The sequence below is a fragment of the Pholis gunnellus genome, assembly GCF_910591455.1.
Source record: "Pholis gunnellus genome assembly, chromosome: 23".
NCBI classification, from domain to species: domain Eukaryota; kingdom Metazoa; phylum Chordata; class Actinopteri; order Perciformes; family Pholidae; genus Pholis; species Pholis gunnellus.
This window is the reverse complement of record NC_136550.1, coordinates 6934821-6952742: the sequence shown is the minus strand read 5'-3', so window position 1 is coordinate 6952742 and position 17922 is coordinate 6934821. Positions and strand designations below refer to the sequence as shown.

The 17922-nt window shown below is 45.6% G+C and overlaps 2 protein-coding genes across 2 annotated transcripts; both read left to right on the top strand.

Moving 5' to 3' along the window:
- Positions 1 to 615: 615 nt before the first annotated feature.
- dtx4a (deltex 4, E3 ubiquitin ligase a) lies at positions 616 to 10938 on the top strand (the record flags this gene model as incomplete). Its single annotated transcript, XM_079184703.1, has 8 exons — positions 616 to 823; positions 2442 to 3612; positions 9224 to 9285; positions 9599 to 9760; positions 9878 to 9939; positions 10079 to 10399; positions 10510 to 10599; positions 10708 to 10938. The coding sequence occupies 8 exons, from the start codon at positions 616 to 618 to the stop codon at positions 10936 to 10938; spliced, it is 2307 nt and encodes a 768-aa protein (XP_079040829.1).
- Positions 10939 to 14932: 3994 nt separating this feature from the next.
- msantd1 (Myb/SANT-like DNA-binding domain containing 1) lies at positions 14933 to 17369 on the top strand (the record flags this gene model as incomplete). The annotated part of the gene is made up of 3 exons (XM_079184603.1): positions 14933 to 15273; positions 15346 to 15642; positions 17078 to 17369. The coding sequence occupies exons 1-3, from the start codon at positions 14987 to 14989 to the stop codon at positions 17367 to 17369; spliced, it is 876 nt and encodes a 291-aa protein (XP_079040729.1). The 5' UTR covers positions 14933 to 14986.
- Between the last annotated feature and the right edge of the window lie 553 nt (positions 17370 to 17922).

Genomic DNA, 17922 nt, shown 5'->3' with positions numbered 1-17922 from the left:
TAGTACAAAAACCCCCCACAAAAGAAACAAGTGAAAAAACCTGGCACTGCACGATCGGAGCCATTCTGCCACAGTAACCTACTTCAGGAGTGCTGCACCACCGTGAGCATCCAAGTTGCATTTTCTCCTCTCACCCTAACTTGATTGTGCCGGAGAAATGATTTCAGTAGACGTCACTCATCTGCATAGGGAGTAAAAATGCAACCATCCTGCATCAAGCTTCTCGGCGCGTCTGAAACTCACTGTACCCTCGCCGTGTGATTAAAGGACCTACTAATTGCTGCATAACCGAAACTACAAACATGGAAGGTACAGTTTGCATGTCGTGTCATGGGCACAAAACAGATATATATATATATATATATATATATATATATTTATATATATATATATATATATATATATATTTATATTCACAGATAGGAAACACATCTGGCTTGCAAACTGTCCAAGATGGATGCAGCGCCGCTGTGCGCAGGGATGCACGGTGGAGCGGCAGCAGGTTGCCTTTAAACGCCCAATCATCCTCGCGTTTTTTTGCCTATACGTATTTGTCAGTTTTATTATTATTTTTTCTCCCCCCCCCCCCCCTCCCCTCCCCTCTGCAGGAGTAGGATGTTACTAGCATCCGCCGTGGTGGTATGGGAATGGCTGAACGAGCACGGACGCTGGCGGCCCTACAGCCCGGCTGTCTGTCATCACATCGAGGCAGTCATCCGGAGCGACCCGCGGTGTGGTAGTGTCGTCCTCGGCCAGGTGGACTCTCGCCTCTCGCCCTACATCATCGACTTGCATTCCATGCACCAGTTCCGACAAGACACAGGTGAGACGGCAGAGAGGCGCGCGGGGCGTTAGGTTGTAACGGCGCGGCCGGGCCTGAGGTGGAGGCCTTTTAAAAATGTATTTTATATTTTATATTTTGCTCATGTGTGTCTACATTATATCTTTGCAAGCCCTGGTGTTGATTCTGCTCCAGAAGTTGATGCCCTGGTTGGGAGTGTTTTGTTGCCAAGTGGCTTCTCATTTTTCCTGCAGCAATGACTATGCCATTCTTTTTTTTTTTGATCAATTTAGATTCCCAAGTCGAGTGTCCCTATAGGTTACACCTTTTCTGTATTATGTGACATTTCATTTAAAGGTGAGGCAGAGATGCTGTCTGCGATTCTGAAAGGTGTCGGTTTGGTTGAAGTGAGTCATACTGGTTGGGAATGTGTGTGTTTTGCAACTGGCACATAGGCCACAGTAGCAGCTGAAGTGTCCAGTCACAGCCACAGACACCACATTTTTTTTTTTTTTACTGTCCTCAGCACCACTGTCTTTAATAGCAGAATACGGGCATAGGAAACCATCTTTCACAAGTCAAAGCTTCACAAGAGAGAGAGGCAGTAAGACAAAGCAGGGAGTTGTCAGTTGTCAGGCGTCTTACTTTGGCAGAGAAGCCAACATTTCCCCTCTCTCTCTCTAAACATTGGCTGACAAAAGCCTTTGTGAAGTTTGTTTTCCAAAACCCAGCAGAAGCTGAACTGGGGGGAGGCAGACAGGGTGCCCCAGTCTAAATAGGAGACAGACAGGGAGGAGGAGGAGGAGGGTGGGGAAGAGAGGAGGAGAAGGAGGAGGAGGAGAGAGAAGGGTGGGGAAGAATTTCAGGAGTCTGAGGTCATTGGTGAAATGGGGTCGATGGAAGCAGATCTCATGAATGAACCCCCTTGTTGTCTTGTTAAATGTCTGAGCAGACTGTGCCACACAAACTGTATGTTTTTTTAGGAATTGTTTTTACAGGATATTTTTTTGTGATATGAGATTAATTTTGTTGTTTTTTCAGGGGGCATCAGAGATGTTTTGCTTCTACACCATATGTTAAATCCTAAATGTATTTCAAATGCTTGGTTGTAACAATACTACGGGAAACAATATAGATTTTTTTTTTTACAATTCTGACAACAAAAGGTTTCATCTCACACTTGTGGATTCAAGCTCACTCTCATCCTCCAGAAAATACTTTGCGCCCCCCTCTTGGGTTTCAGACACAGGATTTGATGTGTGGAGGCTTTACGGCGCACGGAGGCTCTGTAGAGTTTCTCTGGACACCCTGGGAAAGCAAACACAGCCAGCTTTTAGGCCGGATCGAGGCTGCCAGCCAATCAGAATTCAGAACACCGTGTGCTGTTACCAGGGGCAACCTGTTTGCCCAAATTCTTAGCGAGCAAACACAAACATGTTGAATTTGTTAGGGTTGCAATCTACTTGTCTGCGGTAAATAGTACCACAGTCGGTCTGTTACCTCCTATTGCAGCCGCCTCTCATCACTCTTCAGTGAATCTGTCCAAAGTGCTTTTCACAGATTTAGTCCAAATGCAATATGACTGTATTGCTAACAGCTGTTGCGCCTTGTCAAAATCCAAACACTGTGCATTGTTCTGACCTCCTAATCCCTGCCTCAGGTACCCTTCGACCGGTACGACGTAGCTTCTACGACCCCACCTCAGCGCCGGGCCAGGGCTGGTTGTGGGAGTGGGAGAACGACGCTGGCAGTTGGACGGCGTACGACACGGAGGTGGGCATCGCCATCCAGGCAGCGCGCGATCGCCAGCAGCCCTGGCTGGACCTGGCGCCGCTGGGTTTCTGCTACCTCATTGACTTCGAGAGCATGACCCAAATCAACGGGCAGACGCAGCGCTGCCGGCGCATCCAGCGCCGCTCCGACCTGGCCTACCCGCTGGTGTCCGGGCCCCTGCCCAAATCCCACCACGCCTGGGGGCCCATGTCCATGCCCAGCCACGGAGGACTGCTCGGCGTGGACGTATCCGGAGTGGGCATGGGGATACGGATGAGCAGCGGCGGGACTGGAAACGGGAGCGCGTACCCCAGCGGGGCGCTCCCGGCCTCAGCCATCACGTCCCTGGGACAGCCGTGCGCTTGTCAGCAGTGCATGTTGGTGCTGAGCGTCAAAGCGGGCGCCATGTCCGCTCACACTCTGGGTCGGAGACCGCCACAGACCAAACCACCTAGTCCCAAAATCAGCAGTTACCCCGTCCCAGGAGGGTCGTACTCACTAACCCTCCCTCGACCTCCTTCCCTGTCTCGGTCTTACTCCCCCCACAGGACGTCCATAGTCGGGGCGACAGGTGGCTTCAGTATGGGTGGTGCAGGAGGTGTAGGTTTCATGGGCGGCGGTGGTTTTGGCGGCGCCAGCCTCGGTTACGGAGGAGGCTTCCCCCACTCTCTTTCCCTCCTCAGCTCGGCCACCGGCGCCCTCTCCATCTCCTCCACCCGACCCCCTCCTCCAGCTCTCCCCCCTCCTCCACCGCCTCCCGCTCCGCCCTCCACCGCGCTCTCGTCTGCGGCCACCTCTCCCCCTCACCCCTCCACCTCGTCCTCCCTCTCCGCCGCCTGTTCCGCCCCTGCAGCGCCTGCTCCGGGCCCGCCTCTCATCTCCACGGCTGCCTCCACCTGCACGCCGTCGCCTTCGGCCCGCGTCCTGGGTCCAGTGTCTTTGTCCGGTGCCGCTGCCTGCGCAGCCCCTCTGCCGCCCCGGTCCAGCCTAGCGGGCCTGAGCCGACCTGCGCTGCAGCGTATAGCCATGGCTCAGTCGCGTGCCCTTATTGCCTCTGGGTGAGTACACAACCACTGTAGTAGTACATCAGTTTGGTAAAAATATTCTTTTACAGTCAATAAGGTTCTATTGTCCAAGAAAAGGAAAGGAAACTTCTGGAAATAAAGTTAATTCATTGACAGTAAGGCAATACTGAATTAGACACATGATGAGTTTTAAAGCTGCTATCAATATTATTATACTGACACTTATTGTTTAATGTTTGATGGGACATTCCAACGACATCCTCTCAGGCACCACATCCCTCATCAATATACTGTATATGAAGCCAAACGAGACCAACTGAACAAGAAATGTAAGACAATTCAGACAGTTGCTCTCCAATTTGTTGGAAGCCCTCATTACACAGTGTCTGACATCAGCGCTCATTAGCATTTGTGAGCCTTTCATCTTTGTGACAAAAGTCCATCGGGTATTCGGGCGCGTTCACTTCCACGGCAAAAAACAATGACGTGCATTCGCGCGGAACGAGCCGAGCTCCCAGCAAGTGTTTCACATTCCAGACGTTCACCACGCAACCGCTTAATGACAGATTTACTTTGCACACGCGCACACTCATACACACGGACGTACAGTACGTAGTTTTTATATCCTTTTTCATGCAAACTATTTGGCGCTCAGGGCCTCAAGAAATCTGAAAAGCCTGGAAATGCTTTGTGTGTGTGTGTATGTGTCACATTTGAAACTTGGGCAGATTGTAAAAAAAAGACAGTTTTGCTTGGCAAGCCACATCTGGAACTGGTGTGTAACATCTGGGATGTCCCCATCGATATGGAACGCTTGATTTTCCCATCAGTGGCGTTCTTGTATGACAAAACATTTGAGGTGTTTTCGGACGTCGTCTTCTGGGCCTTTAGTCTTATTTTGTTGAGGATCGTATCTTCAGTCTGTACACTGTGATCTGAGAACCGCAATCCGCGTTCATTCCTATGAAAGTTGTTCTTTATACTTCCGAATATAAAATTCAGATGAAATTACTCGGTTCTTCCGCATCCATGCACTAGTGTTTCCTTTAACCCCGCCTCCCAGCCCTCGGCCCTTACTCGTTCTCTCGCTCACTCGCATGAACAGAAGAAAAGTAAATACATTTGACATCTTTTAGGACCTAATGGTTTAAATAAAGTGTTTTTCAAGTGTGTAGTATATTGTTTGAAGTGTATAGTCAAGTGATAGTACTGGGAAGTGGATTTACCTAAAACAATTTAACTATATATTATTTACAGACGTCTCTTTCCAAATGTAAGTCTATAGGAAAAAGTATTTTTGGTCCAATAGCATCTCGGGACGGACCCGTTTGGCCACGATGTCTTCCTGGGGGCGTGGCTCCCTACAGCGCCACATTCTGAGCCCGCCCACCTTTTAGCGGTCGAATCAAATGCGAAGGATTTTATTTAAATAAATGCAATGGTACACCGCTCAAATATTCTGTTTCCCTGGGGAATACTCACAGTACAGAAGCTTTTTTTTAAAAAGCTATTTAACTTTTTTTGGGGTTGGAAATCCACATCAGACACATAATTATTCAAAGCCGAATATTCGTATATGTGTAAAAACACAACAGTCGTTGGCATCAGTGTTAATTAATGAAATCAAACACAGTGTCCAGGTGTCATAGCCGGAGGCCGCTGATTAGCAAGATGTCTGGGGTCGAGGTTGGAAAGAGGTTACGGGAAGACTCGAGGACCAAGAGCACTGCTGTTCCTTCATCATTTTATCATTCCTGTCAGTTGTGCAGCTGGTTCTCCTTTGACGCCTCGCTGTGAGCGTCCTACGAATTTTAGCAACAGACTCCAATTATAGCCTTTCTTTTTATAACATTTCTGACAGCGACCTTTCTCGGGTGCTCAAGATTTCACTTGTTTTGCAGTTGCCTCGAATATAACATGCGAGAAATTAATCAAACACATGCAGTCGCGTTAGCATGATCTGTACGGAGCTGCTTGTATGTGAATAAAGTATAAAATCAACCACGTTTCCGTGTGAGCAAACCCAACACTGCCCCAGTAGAGAACCCCAACTCTCTGAATCCTCGCATTAGCTATCCAGCTAAGCCTCAGATTAATACCAAACACCACAGGCTTAATATTCCTGCGCCGGTAATCTGGTTTTTGTGTCGGGTGAGCTGTGTGACCGATCCATTCTTTCAACCTATCGGGTGAGAGCACCTGCTGCTGCTGCTGCTGCTGTTGCTAAAACAGCCAACGTCACAGATCAAGAAGAGTCTCTCTCTCTGCTCCCATCGGCCGGGGATTCTCTGCTCACCACTCTGACGCTCACCACTCTGACGTTCGCTCTTCTCCTCTCCCTCTATTTGCTCTCAGCGCCACTCAGTGCTCCTGCTGTCGTCGCCTTATTGCTTTATCCCCAAATTCATAACTGGCACCACACGGGTACCCAAGCGGCTCCTTAAGCTGGTGGACCCAGTGGTAGAGCTCAATCGCTTAAGTACGTGAAGCTAATTAGGCTCACATTTATGTCTTGAGTAATTTAATGAAGAAAACAATTGACCCGTTGAAGCATTGCCTTCATCACTTGATATAATGTTTTAGCAGTTTGCCTATTCTGCAGGTTCTCCACTTCTCATTTGGTGCAACTGGTGTTTAACTTACAGTTTTTCTCGGGCTAAAACTACCTACTGTAGCAGGAGCTACCACAGAAGAGTTTTTAGGACTTTGCCAGCTGTTCATAATTCTGTCCTTCAGTACAGATTTCGGCCCTATGGTAGCGTCCCAACCGCGCAAATCAGGTGTGTAAAGATCAAAATAAAGGCAGAGTTTGAAGATGGGTGTGGTCCGAGCAAGGGCACCGGAAGTAACAGGGTAGGAAGCGGGGAAGGCAAAAAACAAAACAAAAAAGTATAACATTTGTTATTGTCCTGCTTGCCTGAAGTGAAACGGAGCAGATGGTTTCTGAGTTTAGTGTTTCTGAGGGCTCGCTAACGTCACAGATCGTCTCAGTGATGAGAGCGGCCTTTGGTCCACACACCTGTTGTGATGCTTTCTCCTCTCACTGCACTGGGTTTGATTTCTGCAAGCGTGTCAATGTCACAAAACCTACACTGCAAAGTGTGTGTGTGTGTGTGTGTGTGTGTGTGTGTGTGTGTGTGTGTTGCCACATGCTGGCGGCTTGTGTTCCCTTCATCCAGCGGTCCAGATGGAGGTTGCTCTAATGCCACTAGATTAGCCGGGATTAAAGAAACGTGAGCAATCGACACTTGTTTCCCATCCTTTCTCTGCTTTTCCTTCGCCGTCCTTTGATCTGTTTGATCATATGACACACCGATGTCAGTCAGATTATTACGCTCAGGTTTGACCCAGTCAGCCAGCGCGTCTCTGTGACTGTGTCACAGTGAGCAGATTGTCCGGTTACTGTACAGTTCAGCAACTCTTGACTGTTTCACTATGTCATGGTTGCATCATTTAGAGGGACGCATAGGATCTTCCAGCTCATGAAAACACTGTGTATAAATGTGTTGTTGCTGCCTTTGTTTTGTACCAGAACACAAGCTTCAACTGTCAAATAATACACCACGGTATGAATTTTAGTCTTTTGCAGTCATTTTAACATGTTTCCCAAAAAAAGACTTATATTTGAACAATTTTTCTAACTTTTTTGTAAAGACCATTGTCTAACGTAACCCACTCTCCACTTTAAATTCATTTTTCATAAGCCCTTTATCATACTAATAGAGACATAATCTATGGTAAAGTATAACATATATATATATATATATATATATATATATATATATATATATAAAGAGTACAGTGTGCATTATACAATTTGAAATATACTCAAAAAGACAGATGCGTCAAGTAGAAATACAAAAACAAACCTCATCAGTGAAATACATAGTTAAATGAACTGTAATTAAATACAAATTACATATGTGGAGAAAGACACAGTAAAAGTCAAGAGGAGAGACTAAATGGTAAAAATAGAGGAACAGCAAGACAGACAGAAAAAAGAAACAACCCACACATAAAAGAAAAATAATGACAACAAATGAATAAATAAAGGGTAGAGGATGGGCTGTCTTTGTGAGAAAACATAGAATGAATAAAATACATAAAAGATAAATAGATTGATGCAAATATCTCCACTCGGTAGTCAAGGAGACAAAAACGCATAAATGTAGCTCTTCTATTTGCTTCAAAGGATAGCTTTCATTAATGCATTCAAATCATCCCGCCCAAATCTTAGGTTAGGAGTTTGTGGCAGCAGGTGTGCTATCCATCCAGTGGCAGTTCGTTCCTACATCACCGAGTCGTATGTGCTCATGTCTTGGCGGCCTTATGGCGCCCTGGCAGTGTGACATTAAACGAAAGGTAATCCCCGCCTGTGACGGATCTCTGGCCCAGAGTTTGGTCAACAGATGGAAACAGGTGGATAATCCCTATAAAAAGAGGAAGGAGACCTGACAGCCGCACACAAACAGAGAAAGAGAGAGACATGGACGGACGGGTGCCGGAGGAAGTCAGATACTGCGCCGAGTAGAAAGTATTGCTGGAAAATCTTGAGTTTTGGTCTTTGGTGCTTTCTAGCAACGTCAAAATAATGACTATTATCAGAATTGGCACACCGTAAGTACACGCCTCTGACTGGATAACAGTAGTGACGGTTGTCGTGTGTTTTGCCTGTTGATGAGCAGTGGTGAAGGACGGTTTGACATTTGATTTAAACTAGTACCCTTCAAAACATGCCTGTTCAGAACGGGCAGAATGCTCGGCCTGCGATGCTGCCCTCTGCTTTCTGGAGAATCACACTTTATTCAGTTTTAATGTTTTCATTCGATATAGTAACTGTTTAGATTCCCAGTGCGTGGTCGGTTTATCCAATTTATCCAATTTAGCCTGTCTGGAAATGTGCTGCCATCTCTTTTTCCGGAGATCCGAGAGCAGCTACGGGGTCCATCGCTTTGCATATTTCAGTGAACCCACACAGCGTTAACATAACAGTCTGCTGCCCGCAGACCCCTGAGGCTCCGCCCCCTGCTTCCACACAGAGCTGTGTGCTTGTTTATTCAAAGTTTATTCATATTGAACGTGTCCAAATTCCACCAAATTTAATAAAGCACCCCATTGGCTCCCCAACAATACACCCGCCAAGTGTGAAGTAGATCGGATGAGTGGCTCTTGAGATACGCGAAGAACACACAGACAGACTGACAGACAGCTGCTTCACAGTTAGATAAGGGTTTCTTTACTGCTGTCAGAAATAATTTTGTTAAGCAGATTTAAGGAGTGCATCCTTGTGCTCTTTAATCAGTTTGATCTCCCGATTTTAAGTGGAAAGTGACTTCATTTTATCTTGAAATATAGCGAATAGAAAAAATAAGTAATTTGCCACGTGCCCGGTGTCGATAATGCTGCCATACACACGATCCTAATCTTAAGCCGTACAGAGCAGGAAGTACCTGGTAATTATAGGACAGTAAGTCAAGTCGTGATGAGCAGCATCTGCTGGAATATTCTCTGTGTCATTCCACCTGTTTACATGTGACTCGTCTGACGCATGGCATCTAGCCTGAGGTGGCTAGGCCGGCTGCACGTCTGCTTTTTAGTGTGTCTGCAATCTGTAGATTAATATGTTGGTTTTCCTGTTTTTCAGAGTGCCAACTGTTCCAGTGAAGAACCTGAATGGATCAAGTCCTGTACACCCTGCGCTGGCAGGTAAATACATTGATACAACCACCCCCCCCCCCCCCCATCGATCAAAAGGGCTTAATTAAAAATAGGTCCGCTCTCAAAACTTTGAAGATGCATCTTACTTCATCCAGCTCTTTAAATAAACTTTTACTTTTCACTGATTTACTGTCCTACAGACACCACATTTAATGACATTTAACCCCAAATTGAACGAGTGAATCCACTGACCAGACCTCACAAGGATGGTTAATAGATGATTCCCTGGATAAACAGCTCCTCACTCACTGGGTAAACCCCATACAGTGTCTAACATTCCCCCTCTGCTGGCTGTATCCAGGCATTACAGGCATCCTGATGAGCGCGGCGGGACTTCCCGTCTGCCTGACCCGCCCTCCCAAGCTGGTGCTCCATCCTCCACCCGTCAGCAAGAGTGACATCAAGCCCGTCCCCGGTCTGGGCCACTGCTGCCGCAAAACCACGAAGAAACAGGCTCGTAAAGGTGGGTTTGACGATGAAGACGGCTTGCTCCAGCGCCTTTTCACCCTCAATTAGTCACACCTGTCGTGTGCATTCTGGTCATAAACGGATCGTTTTATTTTGTGTTTCCGTCTCGTAGGAAAGACCCCTGAGGAGGTGGTGAAGAGGTACCTTCAGAAAGTCCGCAATCCCCCAGAGGAGGTGAGTTCTCCTTTTGGATGTTTTTTTTTTTTTTTTTATTTCGTTCATTTGAAAAGACCTGTTTTAATTGGCTAAACCTAAAAAGCCAACATGTTGAAAACTGTCTGTATCATAAGTCGTACTTGTCTTCCCGTCTCAGGACTGCACCATCTGCATGGAGGCCCTGGCCGGGCCATCGGGCTACAAAGGCCCCGGCGTGGGCGGCATCTCCCGGGCCGAGTCGGTGGGCCGCCTCGCGCAGTGCGGCCACCAGTACCACCTCCAATGCCTCGTCGCAATGTACAACAACGGCAACAAGGACGGCAGCCTGCAGTGTCCCACCTGCAAGACCATCTACGGAGTCAAGACCGGCAACCAGCCCCCGGGCAAGATGGAGTACCACGTTATCCCCCACTCGCTACCGGGCCACCCGGACTGCAAAACCGTCCGTATTATTTATAACATCCCTCCTGGCATCCAGGTAAAGTCTTACTCATGCTTGCTTGTACACTAGCTTCTAAATGATGACTACGGGGAAGCGTTATTGGATTTTGCTTGGATGATGTGATGAACTTTGCTCTTGCTGTTTAGGGCCCAGAGCACCCGAATCCAGGCAAACCCTTCACTGCCCGCGGGTTCCCCAGACACTGCTACCTCCCTGACAGCGAGAAGGGACGCAAGGTAAATGAGAACTCTTCCCTATAGTCGAACTTCCTGTATGTTTTCAAGTTAATGTGACTGGAATCTGTGATGAAGCGTCCTCTTTCATTTCTTCATCCCTTCGTCCAGGTTCTGAGGCTTCTTCTGGTAGCATGGGACCGCCGGCTCATTTTCTCTGTGGGTACGTCCAGCACCACGGGCGAGTCGGATACAGTCATCTGGAACGAGGTGCACCACAAGACGGAGTTCGGCTCCAACCTGACGGGCCACGGCTACCCCGACCCCGGCCACTTGGACAACGTCCTGGAGGAGCTCAAGGCTCAGGGCATCACCGAGGAGGAGTGCCTGCCCAGAGACTGAACGGACACATTCAAAACGCTGCAGACGCGGGAATAAACACACGCGATCCTGGAACGGGATCCGCAGCCGGACAGACGAATTAAGTCTGCTAAAAAAAAAAAATAAAGATAATGAACGGAGAGAACTTTTACCAACAGAGGTGGACAGCAACTTCAAAAAACTAAACTCTTTACAGGAGCGTTGGAGAAAGTGCTTCAGCAGAATTGGCTGGGAATAAGATGTCTCTCATGACTGCATGAGTCAGTTTCGATAAATGGGAAAACTTTTTTTTTTTTTCTCCCAATGCAGTAACGGTGTCAAGATCGAAGATGTTATTCAGTGAGACATTTGAGACCACTGTGCACATACAAGTCAGTGTTAGATTAAAAAAAACAAAAACAACAACAACTGTCATTTATACTGTGAGACTTCATTTCAAGAATGTAACTACGTGAATTTAGCTGACTTGATAAAGTGTTTAGCACTGCTGCTGCTGCTGCTATGTGGAGCTGACAGGAGGTTAAACTGAAAAGGAGTGACGGTCTGTAAGTTGTTTCAAGTGTTAAGTCCACAAGCAGAAGAAACTTGTCATTGCAGATAAATATTTCAAATGTATAACTGGATATCTGAGCATGAATATTTGCTGACCTCTAGTGGTACTTTTCCAGAACTACATTCCTGTTTAGGTTTGATTTATATTTTATTGTATTGTTGTATATTATGACTACTTGATATATGATATTGTTTCCATTCTATCATGTTTTTTTAATATTTTAATTAGACATTTTGTTTTATATGGTGTGTTTTCTTTGCATTGTTTTCAGGTGTGGGGTGAAGTTAAGATGAGCTGCTGGTGTACCAGAGTTTGCCTGACACTTTATATGCCATATACCAGCCCCCTTTCTTTAACAAAAATCTTCTTTTTTTTTTTTTTCAGTATTTTGTATTAGATTAGCTCACAAACTGACATTCCTTAATTGTTCTGCCCTCAGAGCATGGGTGCATTTAATAGCTTTCTATGTCTTCTTGTATCTGCGTCAATGTTAAGAACTGATAGAGGAAAGGCTACTATGGATTACACCCCCTTCCCCCCCCAGGAGTAAATTCCCCAAAAGCTAGGATTGGACCGCCTGCCTGAGCTCAGACTTGCACAGAGCTTTCTACTTAGTATCAAAATGAACCGGACAGCTTGTATCTCCTGTATTATTGTGTAGGACACACACACACCAGCCTCAAATGCTCTAATCACACTACAAAATGTGCTCATCAGTTGTTTTCGTCATATGTGGTTTTTGCCATGAGCAGGTGCAGAAGACTATCTCTTGTTGTGGATCCAGCTTTGGCCAAAGTGGTCCAGTTAGTTTGCATTCGGTCCATTGTGGACCGGTTTATTATGAGGTACAATAGATGAGATGTACAACAGTATGTGTTGACATACTAATGTAGGCCAACATTAAAAGCATTTATACTTTATGATACTTACTGTATGCACTGTACTGTATGTATGTGTTTTATGTGCACAAATTTGCATTAAACGTTTTTCTAAGATTCAAAGAGATAACAGAACTTTACTCCGGTTTACTCCTTCATTTTAAATGTAAGGTCTTTTTATGTTTATTGAAGTCCATATATGTGAAAGCTTTCATTACTTTAAATGTTTGCTGTACAGCATTCAGAGCGTTCATATAGCATCAAACAACAGCTTGTAATATAAAGATATAGTGGAGTAATGTCCACCTGAGCAGAGACTGAATTCACTTTGTGTGTGTTGTAATCTGAGTTTCTCTTTGCTTTGTTGACGTAGCCGACCGGCCTGCCTGCGTGCCTTTTAGTTAGTGCATGTGAGCGTGCACTGCACCCCCTTTCCCCCCCAGGTAAGACTCTGTTAGCACCGCCGCCATTGTTTGCAGACGCTGTGGCAAACTGTAAATGCAAATTGACGCTAAATGCTAAAGCTTTGTGTAACGGTAGAGAACAAGTGGAGAAGAATCCGTTTGCTAACATAAGCTAACTTTAGCCACATATGCTACTGGTCATAACAGACCTGTACATTAAATGTAAGGCTTTGTATAACAATTCGGAGAAAGATGAAACATGTTGCACTGCAGAAACTAGTACGCAGTACAAAATACAAGCAACTTGCATATACTGTACACACTGTACATTATAGTGAAGTGGGACTATCAAATGGAAAACTCAAGTAATCAGTTTTTCCTTGTGTGTGTGTTTGTGTTCTGTTACACTGGATTTATTTCAATGAATCATCCAGCAGCACCACACTGATACAATATATTTAAACTGATTAAAACTGCTTTTTTTATAGTTAATAGTAACATTTTATAATGTAGTGGGATTTTTATAGATGTGGGTACATTACTTCAAGACAAGAGCGGCGCATGAGCAGTTTATCTGTAGATTAGTCTGGCTCCTGGATTAGTAGTCTGGATTACTTCCACTTTAATGAATGAAGAAATGTACGGAGATAATTAAACACAATTATAGTGGACCCCAGCAAGAGGATTTCATGATATTGAAACGAACAAGGGTTAGTGCCTATTTACATTGTCCTGTGAGAAAAACACACCTACCCTGTTTAATTCTGAACGAAAACTGTCAAGGCAACAATCACAACCGTGCAAAAGGGAGCCAGAAAGCAATGAATATAAACCCACACCCAAAAGACTAATTCACTTTTTTGAGACGCAGGCATTTTAACTGCACACCGGAGGCATCGGTGGAAAAACAAACCTTTCACAGCAACTTTCATTTGCCCTTCCATTTCTGTAACCGCAGAGATTAACGTCCGTCTTCAGTGACAGATGTGATGGATCGGGCAAAGATGCAAATTTGTAGCTTGAAAATGCACCGGCCGCCTGTCAGGTTACTGAGGAGCAGATGGGTCAAATGTCTAATCAGGCCAGAACTGAGTTAAGCCGCACTGACAGCAACTAGTGGCACTAATAAAGATGAAGTGAGGGAGGGGGGGGGGGGGGGGGGGGGGGGGGGTGCCTCACCGTTTCTGCACTTTTTGGGTGGCAAAAGTCAATATGGAGAGACAAAGGAAATGGCAAAAATGCTGCAGGGGAGGGAGCAGTTTGAGGTCTGTGCAGTGTGGCTTTGATGCATAAATATTCTTGAAAGAAAGATTGGGAACAAAGGGGGCGGAAGAGAGAAGGGGAGCGAGAGAATAAATGCACATAATATGGTATAGATTAGGGCGCGTGAGATGGGGGTGGACGGAGATCTGCCCCCTTGCTGAGATGTAAATGGGGGAGGGGGTCTCCAACTGGTCAGAGAAACCCCCTCCTGCTGGGGCTCCATTGTCTTCAACCCAGGGCTATGAATAGAAAGCTGATTACAGATTACAGAGCAGTCAGCATTTTGTATTGCGTTGCAACGGTGCCTAAGTGTTTGCGCAGTTTTTTTCTTGCCTTTTAGGGCTAATCTGCAGCCTGGAAGTGTCTTCCTCTTTTCCACAGCAAAACCTCCTCCGTCCGTCTCAAAATGACTCTATTATTAAAAGCTTTTAAACGGAGCAGTGTGTTGGCTGACGACCAAATCCGGCGCCTTGTTGCCAGGGAAACACATACCCTCAGCTCTCCTTTTTTTTCTTTTTTTCCCTCCCTCGTCCCCCAGAGGCTCATATTTCAAAACTGTCAGCAATCTCATGCAGCTCACGCTGCTGCCTTTCAGCTAAAAGCTTTTTGTGCTGCCAGTGGAGCAGCGTGGAGGGGAAAAGGAGAGCGGATGGGAGTGGTTAGAGGAGAGGGAGGGAAAATGAAGTCCTCCCCTCGCCGTTGCCTTGGCAACTTGATGTCACGGTGACATCACGCACCACTAAAAGCTTTTAACCGGATTCCTCTCCCGCCTTAGGCCCCATTTTGAGTCCTCTTTCAGCTAGGCTAGGGGGAAGGGCACAGGCAGGACGGTGTGTGTGCCTGCATGCATGTATTACTTCCTCACTGCAGATCCAACACGGTGCTTAGCACAGTAAAAGGCTTTTAAATACAACCACTAAAGATCCTGTTTCTGCAAACTCAGCCGGCGCAGGCCAAGAAAAATTGAAAAAATGGCAGCAGAGGACGGTTTCAGCTACCTGATGGCGGGTCACAGTGACAAACACCGGCGGGCGCCGAACTGGACCGACGGGGAAATGAAAGCCCTCCTGTACGTGTGGGAGGAACACCACCACGAACTGAAAATGAGCAAGAGGAACGCCAAGGTTTACGAGAAGATGGCCCAGAGGTTTTACCAGCTGACCGGAGAGCAGCGCTTCAAAGAGGAGATCAAGATGAAAATCACCAACATGTCATTTCAATACAGGCAAGTTCCCCGGAACCAAATGGCCAATCAGAGGTATGACAACAAACTCCAGCTGTTGCATGACTTTAAACATCTGGTTTTTTTTGTTGTTTTTTTATCCAACAGGCGACTGAAAGCCGTAGTTTGTGAAAGTGGGGAGACGCCGGACTGGCCGTATTTCAAGGCCATCGAGAAGATCCTCTCCAAGCCGCTGGAGAACGGGCGCGTGACCTCTTTGGAGTTTCAGGCCTCTGGTGCAGGTCCCTCCACTTCCTCCCAGTCTACAGACAACCTGCTGCCCAAGTGCGAGGAGGGGGTGCTGGGATTCCTGCCAGAGTACACGGGCTCCTCAGATGAGATGGAGATAAAACAAGAGCTGGACTCTTTGAGCTCTGACAGTGAGACACACACGCAGGACTCCAGGTAACAGGAACTAGTGATGTATATTTTTGAAGAAGAGAAAAACAAAATGGCAAAAGCTCAAGGTTAGCTTTCAGCCATATCTTATCGTCTTTCAGAGCCGATAAGAGAGAAAGAGATTTATATGACATTGTCATATGAGATAATATCATATAATATAACGCCTTGATATGATACTTTCACATGACAACAATGTGATTCACCATATAACCACCTGTTATCACATCGCTGCGTTAACAAAGTAGCTAAAACCATCTCCATGACATCTTAATCACTCCGTCTGATGTGGAAAACCAAATGATTGTGGCTGAAATAAGCAGAACTTGTGCGGGTAATTGTTTTGCAAAACTGGCTGATTTCAAAACTGAATGTCAAGACTGAACTTGCAAACTCACAAGTAAACGTGTCATTAGGCACAACTTTAGCTGCCCCATGAGAGCGGAGTAACGTAACTACAGCAAGAAGAGAAGTTGAGAAAAAGGGGGGATTGAAGTTTTCTCTTTAGTATTTTACAACAAACAAACAACAATAACCATTGGAAGAAAAACTTCAGGGAACATGAGGGGAGAACACATGATTTAGATAACATTCAATACAAATTAAACATGATGTATTCCCTCTTCTTTGCCCTGAACTGAATACAATTATTTACAAGTGCATGAATATGTGATTTAAAAACAGCTTAACCACAGCAAGTCATGAGTTCTCCAAGTGTAAAACGCTGAGATACTGCTACTCTGCTAAGCTAGGCTAGTTACCCTTTTAGCAGGAGTAGTTTAGCTGTTTTTTTTATCCTCAATGACGGGATTTTGCTGCTGTCTTATTTACGTGGGATAACAAACTAAATTACTATGATGTTAGTTTTTCCAAATAGATATGTTTCAATTACAGGAAACAGCTGGGGGAGTAAATGTAGCTTCAACAGGGGCTAGCTGTGTTTACCATCCGCTAGCTTAAACTGGATTTGGCTCTCTTGTAGCAACTTCTAATTTTACACACGGCTTTCTTTGAACGTACACATATCTGACGTAACAAGGGGGGAACAGTAGGTACATTTGTCTTTAGCCAAGTCTGACTTAGAATGATTATCTTCAGCTAGCTTGAGCTATCTCTCGTGGTAGTTGACTGTTTGGTTTGGTGCTTAGCAATGTTTTAGCAGCTGATATGGTAAAACTCTTACTTTGGGTCTGGTATTAACTAAATTTGGACTTAGTTCCTGTTTACATCGATGCCAATTTAATTAGTTTATTCTGTATTTTTCTTTACTTTTAAAGTACTTTAGGTACTCAGGTTTAACGATTTCTTGGTTTTGGAGAGAGTTGCTGATGTTAACAAACTGTTCTAGACCGAAGGGCTAACAATGAGCTCTTTGCACCCGGAGGTGATCTCTTACCACGAGACCCTGTCTGCTCTAAAAGGCCCATTCTCTGTTCTCCAGCTCCCACCCTACTTCAGCCAGGAAAAGACATGCCAACAAGCAGATGTCCATGAAGAGGAAGAAACTGCGGGTGATGCAGGCCATGTTACAGCAACAGAAGAAGTCGAGCCGGGCCATAGAGGAGACGTGCCGGGAGGTACGTCGAGCCATGCAACAACAGAACCTCCTGCAGGTGCAGTGTCTGCAGCTGCAGGAACGTATGATGAACCTTCTGGAGAAGATGATTCAGCCTCCCTCCGCCACGTCAGCATCATGGGGTCAGAGTGGGATCAAAGAGCCGGTGAAGCCATGAAGCGTGAGGGTGGTCGGGGAGAGATCACGGTCTTGCCTCACTTATAGCCTTGTTGAAGCAAGAAAAAAAAACAATATTTATTTTGGGTTTCAGTTCAACACAGAACATTTTAAAGGTTTAACATGTTGCATATGTCAAAGTGTAGCTCTTATCAGTGCAGCGTTATGTACTGTCATCATTTCTGAAAGTGTTCCTCAGCCTGCATATCATAAATGGAATGGCCCATGTTAATAACCATAATGACATATGCTGGCATTTAAGCATCTAATGTATGTTAAGCCCCTATGTGGGCTTTTATTGTAGGGATAGCTGTATCAGATCTCCTGTTGTGATAATTTGTCAAGTATCCTATTAAAATCACTGTGGGAACAACAGCGTTGCAAAAAAACAAACTTATCTTGTTACTTTTTCACAGTGCCAGGATAATTACAAGTTGAGTAACGTTAATGCCAAAACAGGACAATTTGTAGCATTAAAACCAGAAGTTGAGGCAATAATGAAGGGATTGGAAATGCCAACATGACCGGCTGCAGCCCACAGATATGTCTATTTT